The following is a 21,285-nucleotide window of genomic DNA, read 5'->3' as shown; positions in this document are numbered from 1 at the left end:
TTTACTTATTAATCTCAACTCTTACTGATTTCATCTCAATATTCTGTCACCTTTCTGCCGATTTATTGACACTTACCACATTTCTGTTTACTTGCATCGTATTCGTCACCAGTTTATTTTGCCATCTCTGGACCTGAGATGCAACGAAACTTAGTTTCCGGATCTCCCATCATGCTGGATCATTTCGCTTGGTGCTGTCCCTCAAATCCACGTTCTTTGTGTTGATCCCTGTCACGAAAGTACCCGTTCTCTTACCCCTTTGAAATTTATCATTGGACGTGTTCCTGTTACCCTTTCCTTTATCAAAACAGTTGTTTGTGTTCCGTTGATAACTTCCCAGATGTCTTTCATAGTAGTTACTTGGACTGTAGTATGATTTCCACTCTGAAAACTATTTGTCTCTTTCTTTGCAGTTTAAATTTCAACACTCGTTCTAATTCTTCTACAAAGTCCAGAAATTCGTCTGTTGAGTTGCTAGGACTGTGCACTAGATCCCACTGAAAATTTTCCGGTAACTGCCTGTTCAACGTCGTAATTTCAGGATGTTTCTTTCACGTGCATTAATCTCACAAGTTCACGTTTACAAAATTCTCACATCGATCCATTACTGTATTTAAATATTGGCCCATTCAGAAACTCATTTTGAAGTCACTTTTGCCTCATTTCACTCCAGAACTTGTTCAGGAAACTGCTTTCAAATATTTCGTAGGTATCGTACGTAACAGTATGTATATTTGCCCATGATTGCGGCTCACCTTCCGAATGTATTTTCACAAATTTTATCTTCGCCTCATTGGACATTCCCATTATAAAACCATCCCTGCATGCTGCTAGAAAATTTACTGGGTGATATTTCCCGTCATTTCCAAGCCATTTGACTGTTCTCGAGTTCATCCAAGGAACACTGATCACTGTAGAGATTTGATGTGCAGCTAAAGAATTCAACTCGCTTTTTATTTCATTGATTCGCTTTTTAACTTCACCATTTTCAATTTTAATGCCAGGTTCTACTTGTTCCTTTACTTTATCTACTTCTTTCTTCCCTTTACCTATTCGAACAGATAAGTTGCTAATAGCCTATGTCATCTCAGCCATTAGAGCATCTTGCCTACTCATACAATATCTTACATTGCCTCCCAGATCTGCTTGCAACTGCTCCACCTTATCACTGAAATAAATAACCATTAAACTTAAATGAGCCTAATAAATGAGGTTTGCTGTAGTATTGTGCAGTTAAAATGTCCTCCTAAAAATAATACAGTGGATTTGTACATTTAAATTCTTCATTGTGTGCATATTTTAGGAGTGCATCAGGAGTGGAGCGGAGGAATCTGAAACCATACTCACAGTTATAAATGCATTTGAAGTTCCTCGCTTTGAATATAACCAAGAAAGAAAGAAGTTTTTTCAAAAAACCACCCTGAAAGATTCAGCACCAAAGTTGTTTGATTCAGCAGAAGAAAAGGCACAGTTATTCAGATACAGGTAAGGTGTCAGCATTCTCTTCTATTTTCTACCATTAATTTAATGTTTTAAAATAATGTAAAAAGACAAGTGACGAAATATGGCAACATTTTTTTATCTCTTATGTAGTACAATTTTGTCTAGAAAACATGATATGCAAGGGATTTACATAAAAAAAAAGTCTGGCCTGGGAGTGAGTAAGTAACAGCAGTGCCAGAACAAAGACTTCTGGATATGAAACTGTCTGAAGAACATAGTGTCTATTCACGGGAAGCAGTGTGCAGTTTTGTAATAAATTTGTCAGCAGAAATCCAATAAAAAGTTCTACAGAATGTTGTAGCTGGTGCAATATAAAGATACTCTTCCATAAACAAGTGTTCATAATTTAAGGAAAGTCATGCTTTATCTTAAACACAGATCATGACCTACATAGCTATCACTGATCTCCAAGATTAAACACCCCTGCAGAGTTGCTGAACTTTTATCATCTGTATATTGTTTCCTCCCTCTGAATATAGTCTTGATCCTTTGATATGATTTTCCAACAGATTGCTTTTAATAATTTTTTAATAAGTGACCGAAGAGGCTCTGTTTTCTGTTGTTAAGAAATGCCTTCTTCCGTGCAAGAGGAATGCCTTTAACACCATAACATTTTAGTTTAACTTGTACAAATTTATGATGTACATACTCGGAGGCAAAATCACAGAAAGTGCCAACAAGGTGATTGTCATTCAGTTGTACCAAAACGGAGTTTTTGATTATGCTGTATTTTGTGTGCAGGGAAGCCAGTATGGAAGTTAAACTGAGCTGCTGTTAATAGGTTATTGTCAAAAAGATAATTAAATCTCAGTTATATACTTCTTTCCCAAAAACAAAGTTGAAACCCCCCTGCGGGTTCGGGGGTAAGCATAGGCCCGCGGTATTCCTGCCTGTCGTAAGAGGCGACTAAAAGGAGTCTCAAACGTTTCGGCCTTATGTGATGGTCCCCTGTCAGGTTTGACTTCCATATCTCAAAATTTTTCCGAAGAGCGAGCCGATTGGGGAAGGGCGCCTTACTTGGTGCATTGTGTCCGTGTTGTGTTGAGAACTTTCGCCATCTTATTCGTCGTTGCATTGCAGTCTTGCCCGCTCTCCATCTCTTGGGCATCGATGCGCCCCTGCGTGCACTTTCTGCCACGCACTGTGCAGGGCCATTTTCTGCACTGACGACGCCCATGGACCACATGTCACCTAACATCCAGCACGGTAGCCAGTCCGTTGTGGTGGGGCCGCCATGTACCCTCTTGGTTGTAGCCCCCTGACAACACAGGGATCGCTCTACTGATGCCTGCGCCTTTCACTCCCCACGTATGCCAAGGAGTAGATGCCCATCTCCCTGGGGCATCAGGACTCCCGGCAATGGCCATCCTGCCAGGTGGCTATTGCTGTGGCTGGGTGGCGCCCGTGGGGAGGGCCCTTGGTCGGAGTAGGTGGCATCAGGGCGGATGACCCGCAATGAAGCGTGGTACATCATCTCTCGCTGGCGGCCAGCCGCCAGCAGTCTCTAAGCGTTCTCGGGCTCAATTTAATGCTCGGAAGTACGATCCGAAAATGTTCCCCTCCCTGGCCACGCCGTGGGAAGAGCGTAAGTCTCAGGATGGAGGTAACAGTTATTCGCCCCGATTCTTAGTTTGCACGAGAGCTGATGGGGAGTCTTTTCTCTCCACAACGCCTCAGTTCTTCGTCGAGCATTTAGAGGACAAGTTTGGGGAGGTGGAGGGCTTGTCTAAAATGCGCTCTGGGTCAGTACTGATACAAACGGCATCCTCCGCCCAGTCCCGCAGGTTACTTGCTTGTGACAAGTTGGGGGATGTTAACGTTTCTATTACACCACATAAGAGTTTAAATATGGTCCAGGGTGTTATTTTCCATAGGGATCTCCTTTTGCAGTCTGATGACGAGCTGCGCGCCAACTTAGAACGTAGAGGTGTTCATTTCGTCCGGCGCGTTCATCGGGGTCCGAGGGACAATCAGGTTGCTACCGGTGCCTTCATCTTGGCCTTCGAGGGTGATACGTTACCGGAAAAGGTCAAGGTGATGGTCTACCGATGTGACGTCAAGCCCTATATCCCTCCCCCGATGCGGTGCTTCAAGTGCTGGAAGTTCGGCCATATGTCTTCCCGCTGCACTTCCAGCCTCACATGTCGCGATTGCGGACGCCCATCTCATCCCGATACTCCATGTGCCCCGCCTCCCATCTGCGTCAACTGCGGGGAGCACCATTCACCTTGCTCGCCTGACTGCAAAGTCTTTCAGAAAGAGCGCAAAATCATGGAATATAAGACCCTGGACCGGCTGACCTATACTGAGGCCAAACGGAAATATGACAGACTCCATCCTGTGAGAATGACATCTTCATATGCAGCTGCTACAACAACTGTGCTAGCTCCATCAGTTTCGAGACTTCCAGCCAGCTCGATAAGCAGTAAGACTCCTCCTGCCCCCTTGCCCGTGGGGGGCTCTACCCAACAGGTTGCTCCTGCACCACCTACCTCAGGAGCAACCTCCTCCCACCCGTCGGGAATGTCCGTCCCCGCTTCTCAGCCGGAGAAGCGTCTAACTTCTTCGACTACTCTCGCCCGTAAGAGTTCCCTTGGGACCCTCCCTTCCCAGGGTTCCACCAGCGGGAAGGATGACGGCCACCAGTGGCATAAGTCCTCACCAGCGGCCGGGCGTAGGGCTTCACGATCCTCCTCTGTTCCGGAGACTGAATCGGTGAAGCCTTCCCAGCCGGTGAAACCCAAGGTTCAGCGAGAGAAGTCCAAGAGAAAGACCTCTAAGGCCAAAGAACTTGCGGTGGCGCCAACCCCGCCGCACCTTTCGCGCTCTGCGTCTGAGGATGAAGTCGAGATTCTAGCGTCCGCTGAGGACCTTGATCTCGCTGGTCCCTCAGACGCCATGGATGCCTCTCGTACGGGTACTGAATTGGTGGCAGTGAGTGAACAAGCGGCGTAAATTGCCTTCCCAGTCCTTTCACGCCTTTCTCAGCCATGGACAATACCATCCTCCAGTGGAACTGCGGCGGTTTTTTCCACTATTTAGCTGAGCTCCGCCAACTTCTCAGCCTTCGCCCTTTCTTCTGCATTGCTCTCCAGGAAACTTGGTTTCCAGCAATGCGAACCCCCGCCCTCCGTGGCTATCGGGGTTCTTACAAGAACCGAGCAGCTTATGAAAGGGTGTCTGGTGGCGTCTGCATATATGTCCGTCACACTCTGCACAGCGAGTCTGTCCCTCTCCAGACGCCTTTAGAGGCTGTCGCTGTACACGTATGGACGCCACAGGCTGTTACCGTCTGCAGTCTTTACATTCCACCGGATGGTAATGTCTCGCAGCATGTCCTGGCTGCACTGGTCGCCCAATTGCCGCCACCTTTCTTGCTATTGGGCGACTTCAACGCCCATAACCCTCTGTGGGGTGGGTCAGTGGCCACAGGTCGAGGCGCCATCGTTGAACATTTGTTGTCGCAGCTCGATCTCTCGCTGTTAAATGATGGCGCCTTCACACACTTCACTGTGGCGCATGGCACCTACTCCGCCATTGACCTTTCCATCTGTAGCCATAGCCTCTTACCGTCTGTCCAATGGAGTGTGCATGACGACCTGTGTGGTAGTGACCACTTTCCGCTCTTTTTGTCACTACCACAGCGTCACTCTTCTGGGCGCCCTAGCAGATGGGCTATGAATAAGGCTGACTGGGATTTGTTCTCCTCCACTGCCGCTTTTGAGCCTCTCTCTACTGATGACATTGATGCGGTGGTTCAATCGGTCACCACCGGCATCGTTACTGCCGCCGAATCTGCCATTCCCCATTCCTGTGGGTCCCCTCGGCGGAAGGCTGTGCCTTGGTGGTCGCCTGAGATCGCTGAAGCGATTAAAGATCGCCGGCGGGCGCTCCAGCGTCACAAGCGACACCCCTCCCTCGACCACCTTATCGCCTTCAAACGGCTGCGTGCGCGGGCCCGCCTCCTTATCCGCCAAGGCAAGAAGGAGTGCTGGGAGCGGTATGTGTCCACCATTGGCCTCCATGTCACTCCATCGCAGGTCTGGGCCAAGATTCGACGCGTCTACGGCTATCGGCCACCTGTCAGCGTCCCTGCGCTCTCACTGAATGGAGCAGTTTGTACTGACTCCGACGTCATTGCAAATCGCTTAGCAGAGCATTTTGCTATGAGTTCCGCTTCTGCGAATTACCCCCAGGCCTTCCGCTCCATTAAAGAGCGGATGGAATGTCGGAGCCTTTCGTTTCGCACCAACCACCCAGAATCTTACAATGCTCCATTTAGTGAGTGGGAATTTCGCAGTGCCCTCGCTGCTTGCCCTGATACCGCTCCTGGGCCAGATGGCATCCACTGTCAGATGCTGAAACACCTTTCAGTGGACTGCCAGCGGCGCCTTCTCGATCTTTACAACCGTCTTTGGGTCGAGGGGGAGTTTCCGTCGCAATGGCGGGAAGGCATTGTCATCCCCGTTTTGAAACCTGGAAAGAACCCTCTGGAGGTGGACAGCTACCGTCCCATTAGCCTCACCAACGTTCTTTGCAAGTTGCTTGAACGGATGGTGAGCCGGCGCTTGAATTGGGTACTGGAGTCTCGGGGCCTTCTGGCTCCATCTCAGGGTGGGTTCCGTAAAGGCCGCTCCGCCGCCGACAATCTGGTGATCCTGGAGTCGGCCATCCGTACTGCCTTTTCCCGCCGTCAGCACCTGGTCGCTGTCTTTTTCGACATGCGGAAGGCGTACGATACGACGTGGCGTCATCACATCCTTGCTACGCTTCATGGATGGGGTCTTCGGGGTCCTCTGCCGATTTTTATCCGCAATTTTCTGTCGTGTCGTACCTTCCGCGTGCAAGTCGCGGCCTCGTGTAGTTCCTCCCACGTCCAGGAGAACGGTGTGCCACAGGGTTCCGTTTTAAGTGTCTGTCTGTTTTTAATAGCCATTAACGGTCTTGCTGCGGCCGTGGGAAACTCTGTCTGCGCTTCCCTGTATGCTGACGACTTCTGCCTTTATTACAGCTCTCCCGGCATTGCAGCTGTTGAACGTCAGCTACAGGGCGCTATCCGTAGGGCGCAGTCTTGGGCTGTAGTGCATGGGTTTCAGTTTTCGGCAGCCAAGACCTCCGTTATGCATTTCTGCCGGCGACGTACTGTCCACCCGGAGCCGCAGCTTTCTCTTAACGGCGAACTCCTTTCGGTGGTGGAATCACACAGGTTTTTGGGGGTGGTTTTCGATGCCTGGTTGACTTGGCTGCCTCATATCCGGCAGCTCAAACAGACGTGTTGGCGGCATCTCAATGCACTGCGATGTTTGAGCCGCACCCGCTGGGGAGCCGACCGCTCTATCCTGTTACGGCTCTACCAGGCGTTAATCCAGTCCCGTCTGGATTATGGGTGCCTGGCATATGGCTCAGCATCCCCGTCTGCGTTGCGGGTGCTGGACCCAATTCTCCACAGCGGGATACGCCTTGCCACTGGTGCTTTCCGCACCAGCCCTGTGGACAGCTTACTCGTGGAGGCAGGTGTCCCTCCACTGCAGTTCCGACGCCAACGTTTGCTAGCCGCTTATGCTGCCCATGTTCTAAGCTCGCCCGGGCATCCTAACTATCGTCTCCTGTTCCTGCCGTCAGTCGTCCATCTGCCGGAACGTCGGCCGCGGTCGGGTTGTCCGATCGCCATACGCGTCAAGGAGCTTCTCTGCGGGCTTGGGTTTTTCTCTGTTCCGCCTCCTTTCCAGGCGCCTCTGCGTACACCCCCGTGGTGCGTTCCTCACCCTTGCCTTCGGCTAGACTTGGCACAGGGCTCGAAGGACTCAGTCCCTCCAGAGGCCTTCCGCCGCCGCTTTTATTCCATCCTGGCCACGTATCAGGGCTCTGGCATTGTTTACACCGACGGCTCGATGGTTGCTGGTCGAGTCGGTTATGCGCTCACTCTAGGGGACCATTCCGAACAACGTTCCTTGCCGGCTGGCTGCAGCGTTCACACTGCTGAGCTGGTCGCCATCTTTCGAGCCCTAGAGTATGTCCGCTCCTGCTCAGGTGAGTCCTTCGTTATCTGTAGCGATTCCCTGAGCAGTTTACGAGCACTCGACCAGTGTTTTCCTCGTTCCCGTCTGGTGATGGCTATCCATGAGTCCCTGCATACTCTTGCGCGTTGCGGCCGCTCTGCGGTCTTCGTGTGGACCCCAGGCCATGTTGGGATCCCCGGCAACGAGAATGTTGACCGGCTGGTGAAAGAGGCGACTAGTGCACCATCTCTGGACGTTGGCCTCCCGGAGACAGATTTGCGAGCGTTCCTACGCCGCAAAATTCTGGACCTTTGGGACACTGAATGGCGCGACCTGCCTTCACGCAACAAACTTCGGGCCATCAAGGGGGCTACCGGTGTGTGGCGCTCCTCCTTGCGGGTCTCTCGCAAGGAGTCTGTTGTCCTTTGCCGGCTGCGCATTGGGCACACTCGGCTTACGCACGGCCACTTATTGCGCCGTGAGGATGCGCTTCTATGTCGCTGCGGCTCCGTTTTATCCGTGGTTCATGTTTTATTGGAGTGTCCGTTTTTAGCTGCGCTCAGGCAGTCGTTCGCACTGCCTGACTCGCTCCCTGCCCTTTTAACAGATGACTCGGCTATGGCTGACTTAGTTTTACGTTTTATTCGGGCAGGGGGTTTTTATTCTTTAATCTGAGTGTTTCTGTTTTTATCTTACTGTTTTGTGTTGATTCTGGCCTTTGGCCTCCGGTTTTAAACTGATTTTTTAATGTGTTTCAAGTGGTTGGCTTTTCCTTTTTTATTTCTCTGGTCGGCCAACCACCGTCACACTCTGTGTGCTTTTAGTTCGTTTTGTCTGGTCTTTGTCTCAGTTTTTCTTGTTCCGTGTCATCTGTGCTATATTGTTACTCGTTTTTTATTCTCTGTGGGTGTTTTTTAGTACTTGGACAAAGGGACCGATGACCGTAGCAGTCTGGTCCCTTTAATCCCCCAAACCAACCAACCAACAAAGTTGAAAATACAGGAAAGAATTGAATATACACTACAGGTACTCCATATCAGCAACCTCAGCAGTCATTAGACATCGTGATAGAGCAGAATGGTCAGGTGATTGGGTGTCACTTGTGTCATACATCTGTTCCCGAGATTTCCACACTCCTAAACATCCCTAAGTCCACTCTTTCAGACGTGATATTGAAGTGGAAATGTGTAGGGACACGTACAGCACAAAAGCGTACAGGCTGACCTCATCTGTTGACTGACAGAGACCACTGACAGTTGAAGAGGGTCATAAAGTGCAATAGGCAGACATCTATTGAGACGATCACACAGGAATTCCAAACTGCATCAGGAACCACTGTAAATACTATGACAGTTAGGTGGGAGGTGTGAAAACTTGGATTTTATGGTCGAGCGGCTGCTCATAAGCCACACATCGTGCCGGCAGATGCCAAACGACACCTCGTTTGGTGTAACGAGCATAAACATTGGATGACTGAACAGCGGAAAAATGTTGTGTGGAGTGACGAATCATGGTACGTGATGTGGCAGGGTGTGGATATGGCGAATGCTGGTGAACGTCATTTGGCAGCATGTGTAGTGCCAACAGTAAAATTTGGAGGTGGTGGTGTTACGGTGTGGTTATGTCTTTCATGGAGGGGGCTTGCACCCCTTGTTGTTTTGCGTGGCACTAGCACATCATAGGCCTATATTGATGTTTTAAGCACCTTCTGCTTTTCACTGTTGAAGAGCAATTCGGGGATTGTGATTGCATCTTTCAACATGATCGAGCATTTGTTCATAATGCACGACCTGCGTTGGAGTGGTTACATGATAATAACATGCCTGTAATGGACTGGCCTGCACAGAGTTCTGACCTGAATCCTATGGAACACCTTTGGGATGTTTTGGAACTCTGACTTCGTGCCAGGCCTCACTCACTGACATCGATACCTCTCCTCAGTGCAGCCTTCCATGAAGAATGGGCTGCCATTCCCCAAGAAACCTCCCAGCACCTGATTGAGTATATGCCTGTGACAGTGGAAGCTGTCATCAAGGCCAAGGGTGAGCCAACACCATATTGAATGATGCCAGCATTACTGATGGAGGGCACCACGAACTTGTAAGTAATTTTCAGCTAGGTGTCCGGATACTTTTAATCACATAGTGTATCTATAGTTATAGTTAATTTGCTTATATCCATGTCTGTTATTGGTTGTTACTGCTGCATATTTCTGTGTATCAGGAAATACACATCAACTCATTGACTAATTACAGAAGTGACTCAGGGGTGCTACAAAGTCGGCACAAGATTTTAGTAATTTGGCTGAAAGATACAGTGATTTTAATGCTTTTTGTTAACATTGTAACATTTCAGAAGCATAGATTGTTACTCACTGTAAAGCTGACGCATTGAGTTGCAGTCAGACACAATGAAAGACTACTGCACATAGAGTTTTTGGTCAAAGCCTTCTTCAGAAAAGAAAACACAAAAGCATTCATACAAGCAAGCATACCTCATGTATACATGACCACTCCCTCTGGCCGTGCAGCCATAATGCAATGGTGGTGTGTGAAGCAGGAGCAACAGTCTGGAATGGGGTGGGGAAGTGAGAGAGATAGACGGGTACAGGTGAGGGGAGTGGAGTCAGTTCTGCCTGAAGGAGTGTGCAGGGACTAGATGGTGGCTGGTGATCGGAAAAGGGGAGCTGTAGAGATGAGAAAAGGTGGTTTTCTTTGGCAGAGAGCAGAGTACATGAGTGAGAGTGGGGGACGTGAAATTGGAGGTAATGATCGGACAGAGAGGGTGGAAACTGTTGGGTGGAGGGTGTGGGGACAGTAGGTTATCTTACGTTGAGGCTGGGATGATTTCGTGAGCAGAGAATGTGTTGTAAGGATAATTCCTATCTGCACAGTTCAAAGATGCTGGTGGTGTAAGAGAGGATACAGATAACCTCAGGATGGTCCACTTCGTTCTTGGCCACAGTTTGGCAGTGGCCTTTCATCCTGATAGACAGATGGTTGGTTCCAGAATGAGATTTTCACTCTGCAGTGGAGTGTGCGCTGATGTGAAACTTCCTGGCAGATTAAAACTGTGTGCCCGTGAAAGGCAAAGGTCCCAAGTTCGAGTCTCAGTCTGGCACACAGTTTTAATCTGCCAGGTGGTTGGTTGTCACAACAATATGAAAAGCTATGCAATGATTGCAGCAGAGCTGCTTTCACATGTGGCCTGGTCTCACTGGGATAGAATAAGCCTGTGACAGAATTGGAGGAGGAGGAGGAGGAGGAGGAGGAGGAGGAGGAGGAGGAGGAGGAGGAGGAGGTGGCGGTGGCTGGATTGGTGGATTGGGTAGGTCTTATACCTGGGTCTTGCATAGGAATATGATCCCTGTGGCAAAAGGTTGCGATTGGGAGTGGCTTAGGAATGAACTAGGGTGTAGGGGAAATTGGGTGGACAATGGAACACCACTTTAGGAGGCGTGGGAAGGATCTTTGATAGGATGTCCCTCCAAACAGAGGATGTGGTTCAGTTCTTCCAGTGTAATGTGGTATAGGTTAATGAAGAGGGTGCTCCATTATAGTTGTGGTATGGGGGTGGTGGGAGGATTGGGGATGTGTGGGGATATGGCATGGAAATTTGTGTGCTGACGAAGTCCGAAGGATAGTGCCTATCGGTGAAGGATGTAGTAAGATGTTCAGCATACTGGGAAAGGGAGTTCTTGTCACTGCAGATAGGTCTCCCCAGGTGGCTTGGCTGCATGGAAGAGATCTTTTAGTGTGGAAAGGATGACATGTGGATGGAGCTGTTGGAGAAGACGTGATCAATGCCTGGGATGTCATTAGTGGACCTGAACTAGATCAGGTGTTTGGGGTTTTGGGAGGCTATGAAGGTTACCTCAAGACAGTCCATAAACATTTTTATATAGGGGGGGGGGGGGGGTACAATATGGATGCCTATGTCTGTGCTGCAGACTTGTTTCTGTACCTCCCCTCCAAAGGAGCAGTAATTACACGCCAGTATAAAGTTGGTACGTTGTGTGAGGAATGATGTACTGGGTTTGGAGTTTTAAGGATGTTTCGAGAGGTAGTGTTCAAAAGCAGTAAGACCGTGGGCGTCAGGGATGTTAGTATATAGGAAAGTGGCATCAAAAGTGGCGAGTAGGGATCCAGGAGGTGAGGCTGATTGGAGAGTTGGTGGAGGATATTGTTGGTATCTTTGACATGAGAGACTAGAATTTGGACAATTGGTTGGAGATGTTGGTCAACAAGGGCCAAATTTCTTTCAGTGGGAGCAAAATAACTATCTACAAAGGGGACTGCTTGGTTTGCAGATTTTGGGGAGCAGTTCATTCTGGTTAGATGTATTTATATATTCTATCTTGTTTTTTTCTGATTTTTTTTCCAATCCTCACTTGAACTACCATCAAGAATTAAGTTCAGCATTGTCAATTGATTCTTCATCACTGCAGACATGAAGTGCTTTATGACTGTTTCTCATCTTAGATAGTGTGCCTCCTCTGGAAGTTTTACTGGTATCAGGCTTTGGTTTGTCATCAATAGCCTATGGTTGGTTTACGTTTGCTGTTGAATCAAGGGTATTGAGTTGCATTTCAACTGAATACTCATGAAAGACACTTTTTCTCTCAGGCACAGCAACTTTTCTTCTTCTTCTTCTTCTTCTTCTTCTTCTTAATAAGCCTTGGTTTTATGGTGTGTGTGCTTCCCTTGTACACTTCAGAACTTCAGAAAAAGCTGAGGTAACTGCTGATGGCTCCACTTGCTTGTTGGCGGTTCTATCAGGCAAAAGTTGAACATTACATGAACAAATTGTACCTGTTCAGAAGCCACTTGCTATTTGTTTCTCAAAGGGGACACAACGATGCCAGTGATAAGTGTCAATAGATTACTAGTTCTGTACTAATTACTGTGATGTGCCTGAATGCCTTAATTTTTCTTTTATCAGGTGTGAGGCAAATGTTTATTTTTGTCATTCAGTAGACATTTTACATTTCTGCCACGACTACAGGAAATAAGTAAAATATTTTATATCAGGAAATTATAGTAAGAACTGTGCTACAGGAATTGTTATAAAATATTTAATATCAACAAATTAAATTCCTGATTGATTGAAGTCATCTGTAATGGAACATTGTATACTGCCTTGATTTTCTTTCATCTGCTAGTCATTTGTGTAACAATTACACTTGTAACAGTTTAGCTGTCGATATTATTCAAAAAATTAATAATTTGAGACTTTTTGGTGTAGTTTAAGTGATTAAAATTTATTTTTGTACAACTTGGACTTGCACTATATGGCACTAAATTCACTTGTTATATCTGCATCTGCTTATTCATTTTGACAGTGCATTTCTTTTTGGAAAAATTTTAGAGTAGGTTTCAACATGTTGGATTGGACCATTTCCATGTGATATAGTGCAGTGTAGTCTGATTTATGCTCTGAAAGTAAACTCCAAAACATGAACATTAATAAATTTTTAATAAATGGTCATTTTTTTCTGTTTTCCATCTTTCCATAGTTGCTTTAAAATGCATGGAGTTATGTTCTGCCTATGCAACTAATTGAAGGCAGTTTGTTTATTGCCATATGCGTTTCGCTTCTTTTATTTGTGAAGCATCTTCAGTAGCCTTAATACATGTTTATTTTTATACATATAATAAATGTATTATGTGGTGGTTAAAATATGTTGCTGTTATACATTTTCTCATGGAATACGGTTAAAACAGTTTAGGCCACATCACCACATCTATCAGTACTTAAATAATGGCCAAATCTCAAACATAGAGCATGCCATATTTCAGTGTAACAAACATGACTTTTAAAGGTAAACATATTAATAACATGTGTAAAAGAGCACTACTGAAGAGAAGATCAGAGGTATATACCTCTGATCTTCTCTTCAGTACAGCTCTGTTTACGCATGTTGTTAATATGTTTACCTTTAAAATTCTGTGTGTTTTACTGGAATTCATGGCCTGCTCTACATGCGAGCCATGGTCATTATTTAAGTAATGGCGGATGTGATTTTGTGGCCTAAACTGTTTTAACCCTAATCTGTGAAGATAGTCTGGGACTGAAACCAGTTGAAATTAGGATTTTAAATAAAAAATCAACTGGTTGTCAAACATTCATTTTACATATTACTTGATGGCTGTTAACAATACACTGTATTATTACCCACTCTTTCGGCTACAAAACCCTATTTTTCAACATAATCTCTGTACAATGCGACAGTCTTACACCTCCTTACTGGGAGGGCTTGAATGCCCGCATGGTGCCCCACCACTGATTGACATCGAAGCCAACATCTTGCTACATCAGTAGCATCCCCATCATCCTCTTACTGCTTCCTGTGGAGTGCATCCTTCTTTGGGATAAGCGGGTGGATGTCCGAAGGTGAGATCTGAGCTGCAAGGTGGATGAGAGAGAACAGTCCAGTTAAGTTTTGTAAGCTCATCTCGGGTGAGCAGACTTGCGTGAGGCCTTGCATTGTCGTAGAGGAGGAGAAGTTAGTTTGCATTTTTGTGGCAACAAACTCGTTGAGGTCGTGTCTTCAATTTCCTTGAGGGTAGCACAATGCACTTCTGAATTCACAATAACTCTTTCAGAGTTCCAGAAGACTGACACCATGGCTTTACCAACTGAGAGTGCAGCTTTGAACTTTTTTTCGGAGGAGAGGTGGTGTGGCGCCACTCCATCGGCTGCTGTTTAGTTTCCGGTTTGAAGTGATGAACTCGTGTTTCATCACCTGTGATGATGATTGATAGAAAATTGTCATGGTCAGCCTCGTAAAATGCAATAAATTTCACACAGATGGTCCTTCTTTCCTCTCTTTAAGGACTTCTGTTAGGCAGTGAGGGATCCAGCAGTTGCACACAACATTGAGTACCCCAACTGGTGGACGAGTGTCAGTGCTACCAACGGAGTTGTACAGTTCAGCAGTGAGATGTTTGATTGTGATCCATCAATCACTTCAAATGAAAGTAACCATACATTCCAAGAATCACAGCTGTGTGTGGCCGGCCTACACGCGGAAGATTGGGAAGTGTTACGATGATGACTGACACCTCGCCCATTGACTCACTTTGCTTTTATTCACAGCCAGGTCTCTGTACGTGTTCTGTAAGCACGTATTAATATCTGCAATATTCTGGTTTCTGCCAAGAGAAACTCGATGTATGCTCTCTGTTTGGAATGCAATCCTGTTACAGGCACTGTTTTGAAGGCTACATATAGTGCCACTACCTATGAGACTGTCATGAAACTATAGGAGCTGAAGTGGGAATAGTCCATAATGTCTCGCAGCAAATTCCACATTTTTTTCAACCTAAATTGGGTGGGGGATATATATATCTTATTGAATGCCTCTCCTAGTGTGTCGCAATTTTATTACCTAGATGGAAGATTGTGTTTAAAATACACTTTTACATATGATAATATCTTTAATTGTACTTTCTTTTATGTCTGATTGGGTGACAGATAATAAGCTTTGTTTTCTGTTGAGTATATGTATACTATTTACATTATCCGGACCTTAGTGCTCAGTTACTTCTTGGTATTATAAAACATTAATTTATTTAATTTTGGCAATGTTGAGCTCCACAGCTGGTTTATACAAATATTAATAATTTTTGAGGAACATCATAGCTGTATTGATACATTTATTGTGTCATAGCCAGTTTCATATGTGAGAACAGCACCAGGATACCTGCAGTTAATCAAAAATTAGTCAAGCTAAAAGCTATTTATAACAAACTAGGCAACTTACACTGCCAACATTCTTATAATATATCCTCACAGAATTGTTATATTTGAGGTCTAGTTGTCTTACGTAATGTTAGAGGCAAAATCTGGAAATGACATAATCATTTTGTCAACCACATGGCGGTAACGTGGCCCGCAGTAAGTGCATGTGACACGAGCATTCTGTGTACACTAGTCTGTTGAGACAAGACACTCCTTGAGAGACATAAATTAATGAATATACTACACTCCTGGAAATTGAAATAAGAACACTGTGAATTCATTGTCACAGGAAGGGGAAACTTTATTGACACATTCCTGGGGTCAGATACATCACATGATCACACTGACAGAACCACAGGCACATAGACACAGGCAACAGAGCATGCACAATGTCGGCACTAGTACAGTGTATATCCACCTTTCGCAGCAATGCAGGCTGCTATTCTCCCATGGAGACGATCGTAGAGATGCTGGATGTAGTCCTGTGGAACGGCTTGCCATGCCATTTCCACCTGGCGCCTCAGTTGGACCAGCGTTCGTGCTGGACGTGCAGACCGCGTGAGACGACGCTTCATCCAGTCCCAAACATGCTCAATGGGGGACAGATCCGGAGATCTTGCTGGCCAGGGTAGTTGACTTACACCTTCTAGAGCACGTTGGGTGGCACGGGATACATGCGAACGTGCATTGTCCTGTTGGAACAGCAAGTTCCCTTGCCGGTCTAGGAATGGTAGAACGATGGGTTCGATGACGGTTTGGATGTACCGTGCACTATTCAGTGTCCCCTCGACGATCACCAGTGGTGTACGGCCAGTGTAGGAGATCGCTCCCCACACCATGATGCCGGGTGTTGGCCCTGTGTGCCTCGGTCGTATGCAGTCCTGATTGTGGCGCTCACCTGCACGGCGCCAAACACGCATACGACCATCATTGGCACCAAGGCAGAAGCGACTCTCATCGCTGAAGACGACACGTCTCCATTCGTCCCTCCATTCACGCCTGTCGCGACACCACTGGAGGCGGGCTGCACGATGTTGGGGCGTGAGCGGAAGACGGCCTAACGGTGTGCGGGACCGTAGCCCAGCTTCATGGAGACGGTTGCGAATGGTCCTCGCCGATACCCCAGGAGCAACAGTGTCCCTAATTTGCTGGGAAGTGGCGGTGCGGTCCCCTACGGCACTGCGTAGGATCCTACGGTCTTGGCGTGCATCCGTGCGTCGCTGCGGTCCGGTCCCAGGTCGACGGGCACGTGCACCTTCCGCCGACCACTGGCGACAACATCGATGTACTGTGGAGACCTCACGCCCCACGTGTTGAGCAATTCGGCGGTACGTCCACCCGGCCTCCCGCATGCCCACTATACGCCCTCGCTCAAAGTCCGTCAACTGCACATACGGTTCACGTCCACGCTGTCGCGGCATGCTACCAGTGTTAAAGACTGCGATGGAGCTCCATATGCCACGGCAAACTGGCTGACACTGACGGCGGCGGTGCACAAATGCTGCGCAGCTAGCGCCATTCGACGGCCAACACCGCGGTTCCTGGTGTGTCCGCTGTGCCGTGCGTGTGATCATTGCTTGTATAGCCCTCTCGCAGTGTCCGGAGCAAGTATGGTGGGTCTGACACACCGGTGTCAATGTGTTCTTTTTTCCATTTCCAGGAGTGTATGTGGCCTCTTTCATGTGCAATATATCAGTTGTGGGATCATTTCATAGCAAGGGAAATCTACAACCACAATTTTTACAAAGGACATGCAGATCTATTGTGTGGTTAAATGATTATGGCATCCTCTTAGGTAAAATATTCTTGAGGTAAAATAGACTCCCATTCAGATCTGCAGGCGGGGACTGCTCAGAAGGCATGTCATCATCAAGATAAACAAAACTGGCATTCTACAGATTGGAACATGAAATGTTAGATCCCATAATCAGGCAGATCAGTTAGAAAATTTAAAAAGGGATGGATAGGTTGAAGTTAGATACTGTGGGAATTAGTGAAGTTCGGTGTCAGGAGGAACAAGACTTCTGGTCAGGTGATTACAGGTTTATATATACAAAGAGAAATAGGGGTAATGCAGGAGGGGTTTAATATTGAGTAACAGATAGCCATGTAAGTGATGTACTATGAACAGCACAGCGAGTGCATTATCATAGCGAAGATAGATGCCAACTAGTTCCACTGATGATGAGACTGAAGAAATGTATGATGAGATGAAAGAAATTATTCAGATAGTTAAAGGAGGTGAAAATTTCATTGTGATGGAGGAGTGGAATTCAATAGTAGGAAAAGGAAGACAAGGAAAAATCGTTGGTGAATATTGACTGGAGGAAGAAGCTGCCAGGTAGAATTTTGCACAGAGCGTAATTTAATCATCACTAATACTTGGTTTAAGAATCATACACGGAAGAGATCTGGAGACACGAGAAGGTTTCAGATTGATTATGAAATGATTAGACAAAAGTTTAGGAACCAAATTTTAAATTGTATGAGATTTCTGGAGCCAGATGTGGACTCTGACCACAATTTATTGGTTATGAACTGTAGATTAAAACTGAAGAATTTGGAAAAAGGTAGGAAATTGAGAAGATGGGACCTGGACAATTTGAAAGAACCAGATGTTGTTGAGAGCTTTAGAGGGAGAATTAGGCAATGGTTGACTTGGAACAGGAGAAAGGAATACAGTAGAAGACAAATGGATAGCTTTAAGAGATGAAATAGTGAAGGCAGCAGGGGGTCAAATAGGTAAAAAGACAAGACCTAGTGGAAATAATGAAGCAAGCGAAAGGGAACACAAATGTTAAAAAAAATGAGATTGACGGGAAGTGGAAAATGGCTAAGCAGGAATGGCTAGAGGACAAATGTAAGGATTTAGAAACATATTTCACTAGGAGAAAGATAGATACCGCCTACAGGAAAATTAGAGGTCTGTGGGGAAAAGAGGAGCATATCAAGAACTCAGATGGGAAACAAGTCCTAAGCAAAGAAGGGAATGCTGAAATGTGGAAGGAGTATATAGGACCAAAGAAGAGAAAACTGAAAGGTGGAAGGAGCATGTAGGAAGTCTACACAAAGAAGATAAATTTGAAAGCAATATCATAGAAAGGGAAGTGGATGTGGATGAAGATAGACAGGGAAATATGATACTGCGAGAAGAATTTGACAAGGCTCTGAAAGATCTAAGTTGAAACAAGGCCCCGGGAGTAGATTATATTTTGTCAGAATTACTGATAGCTTTGTGAGAGCCAGCCATGAGAAAACTATTGCATCTGGTGTGCAAGATGTATGAGACAGGTGAAATATCCTCAGACTTCAAGAAGAATGTAGTAATTTCAATTCCAAAGAAAGCAGTTGTCGACAGGTGAGAAAATTACCAAACTATGAGTATAATAAGTCATGGTTGTGAAATATTGACACAAATTCTTTACCAAAGAATGGAGAAACTGATAGAACCAGACCTTGGAGATCAGTTTGCATTCCAAAAAAAGAAGATAGGTTAAGGAAAGACAAAGCTACAGTTATAGCATTTGTAGACTTAGAGAAAGTTTCTGAGAATATTGATTGGAATACTCTCTTTGCGATTTTGAAGGTAGCAGGTGTAAAATTCAGTGAATCAAACGTTATTTACAGCTTGTACAGATACCAGATGGCAATTATAAAAAGTCAGGGGGACAGGAGAGGGAGGCAGTGGCGAAAAGGGAGTGGCACAGGGTTGTAGCCTCTCCCTGATGTTATTCAGTATGTCCATTTAACAAGCAATAAAAGAAACCAAAGGCAAATTTAAATTTGGAGTATGAATTAAATTTCGGGGGGGGGGGGGGGGGGGATTTTGAGGTTTGCCGATGACATTGCAGTTCTATCAGAGACAGCAAAGGACTTGGAAGAGCAGTTGAACGGAATGGACAGTGCCTTGAAAGGATGGTATAAGATGAACATCAGCAAAAGCAGAACAAGGATAATGGAGTGTAATTAAATTAAGTCAGGTGATGCTGAGGGAATTAGATTAGGAAGTCAGACATTTAAAGTAGTAGATGAGTTTTGCTATTTAGGAAGCAACATAACTGATGATGGTTGAAATAGGGAGGATATAAAATGTAGACTGACAACGGCAAGAAAAGTTTTTTTGAAGAAGAGAAATTTGTTAATATCAAGTATCAAGTTAAATGTCAGGAAGTCTTTTCTGAAAGTATTTACGTGCAGTGTAGCCACGTATGGAAGTGAGACATAGATGATAAACAGTTTAGATGCAAAGAGAACAGAAGCTTTTGAAATGTGCTGCTACAGAAGAATGTTGAAGATCAGGTGGATTGATCATGTAACTAATGAGGAAGTGCTAAATAGAATTGGGGAAGCAAGAAATTTGTGGCACAACTTGATCAAAAGAAGGGATTGGTCAATAGGACACATTGTGGGACATCAAGGGATCACCAATTTTGTATTAGAGGGAAGTGTGGAGCGTAGAAATCGTAAAGGAAGACCAAGAATATGAATACAGCAAGCAGATTCATAAAGATGTACTGTATGTTGCAGTAGTTATTCGGAGATAAAGAGGCTCGTACAGGATAGAGTAGCCTGAAGAGCTGCATCAAACTAGTCTTCAGATTGACAACAATGCATTGCAGTCCCGCTCATTCTCCATCTCTTGGGCAAGGATACATTCCTGGGTGCGTTTTCCACTATGCACTATGCTGTGTCACTTTCTGCGTCGACGACGACCATGGACTTCCTTGCATCTGATATCCAGCACGGTAGCCAGTCCGCTGTGGTGGGGCCGCCATGTACCCTGTTGGTTGTAGCCCCCTGACAACACAGGGATCGCTGCTGATGCTTTCTCCGTTAACTCCCCATGTATGCCAAGGAGTATATGCCATCTCCCTGGGGCATTGGGACTCCCAGAAATGGTCATCTTGCCAGGTGACCCTTGATGTGGCTGGGTGGTGCCCGTGGGGAGGGCCCATCACATCCCAACACTCCATGTGCCCCGCCTCCTGTCTGTGTCAGCTGCGGAGAGCATCATTCACCGTGCTCACCAGACTGCAGGATTTTACAGAAGGAGAGGAAAATCATGGAATATAAAACCCTGGACCGACTGCCCTACACTGAGGCTAAGAGAAAATATGAGCACTTACAAGTGTGGCTATGACCTCCTCATACTCCGCTGCTATGAGAACAGTTGTAGCCCCATCCGTTGCACCAATTCCATTCAGCACTCAGAGCCGTAAGACTACACCTGACCCCTTGATGGTGGGGCACTTCCCTCCCTGTTGCTCCTGCACCACCTACTTTAGGAGCTACCCCCCCACCCCCCTCCAATCATCGGGGACATCAGTCCCCACTTCCCAGCAGGGGAAGTGTAAGTCTTCTTCGGCTCCTCTTGCCAGGAAGGGGTCCCTTGGCTCCTTCCCTTCCCGGGTTCTGACCAGTGGAAAAGCAGACACCCGCCGGTGGCTGAAGCATCCACAGGTAGCTGCTTGTAGGGCTTCACGGTCCTCCTCTGTCCCTGAGACTGACCCAGTGAAGCCCTCCCAGCCAGAACCACTGAAGGAACAGTGAGAAAAACAGAAAAAGAAGGCACCCAAGAATCCAGACCTTGCAGTGGCATCCATACCACTGCTCCCTACAAGTTCTTCATCTGAGGATGCGGTGGAGATTCTGGCATGTGATGAGGACCTAGATCTCGCCGGACCCTCAGATGCACTGGATGTCACTCGCACAGCTACTCAATTGGTGGCAGCTTGTGACCCTGCAGCGTAACCTGCCCCCTTGTGCGCTTCATGCCTTTCCAGCCTAATAATGACATCATCCTCCAGTGGAATTGCAGTGGTTTTTTCCACCACCTTGCTGAGCTCCTCCAACTCATCAGCCTTCGCCCTTTCTTCTGCATTGCTCTCCAGGAAACTTGGTTTCCAGCGATGCGAACCCCCGCCCTCCGTGGCTATCAGGGTTATTATAAGAATGGGGCGGCTTATGGGAGGGTATCTGGTGGAGTTTGCTTGTACGTCCGTAACTCTCTTTACAATGAGTGTGTCCCTCTTCAAACACC

General features: G+C 46.5%; 1 protein-coding gene across 5 annotated transcripts in view; it reads left to right on the top strand.

Moving 5' to 3' along the window:
* The window catches only part of LOC126479561 (DNA polymerase epsilon subunit 2), a 163,898-nt gene that overhangs the window by 49,052 nt on the left and 93,561 nt on the right, over positions 1-21,285 (top strand). For all 5 annotated transcript variants that reach the window (XM_050103795.1, XM_050103798.1, XM_050103797.1 and 2 more), the window contains exon 3: positions 1,304-1,485. In XM_050103795.1, the coding sequence (XP_049959752.1) occupies positions 1,304-1,485 (182 nt within the window). The remainder of the gene's footprint in view (positions 1-1,303; positions 1,486-21,285) is intronic.

This window comes from Schistocerca serialis, chromosome 1 (genome assembly GCF_023864345.2).
Source record: "Schistocerca serialis cubense isolate TAMUIC-IGC-003099 chromosome 1, iqSchSeri2.2, whole genome shotgun sequence".
Taxonomy (NCBI): Eukaryota; Metazoa; Arthropoda; class Insecta; order Orthoptera; family Acrididae; genus Schistocerca; species Schistocerca serialis.
This window is presented reverse-complemented; position numbering and strand designations above follow the sequence as displayed.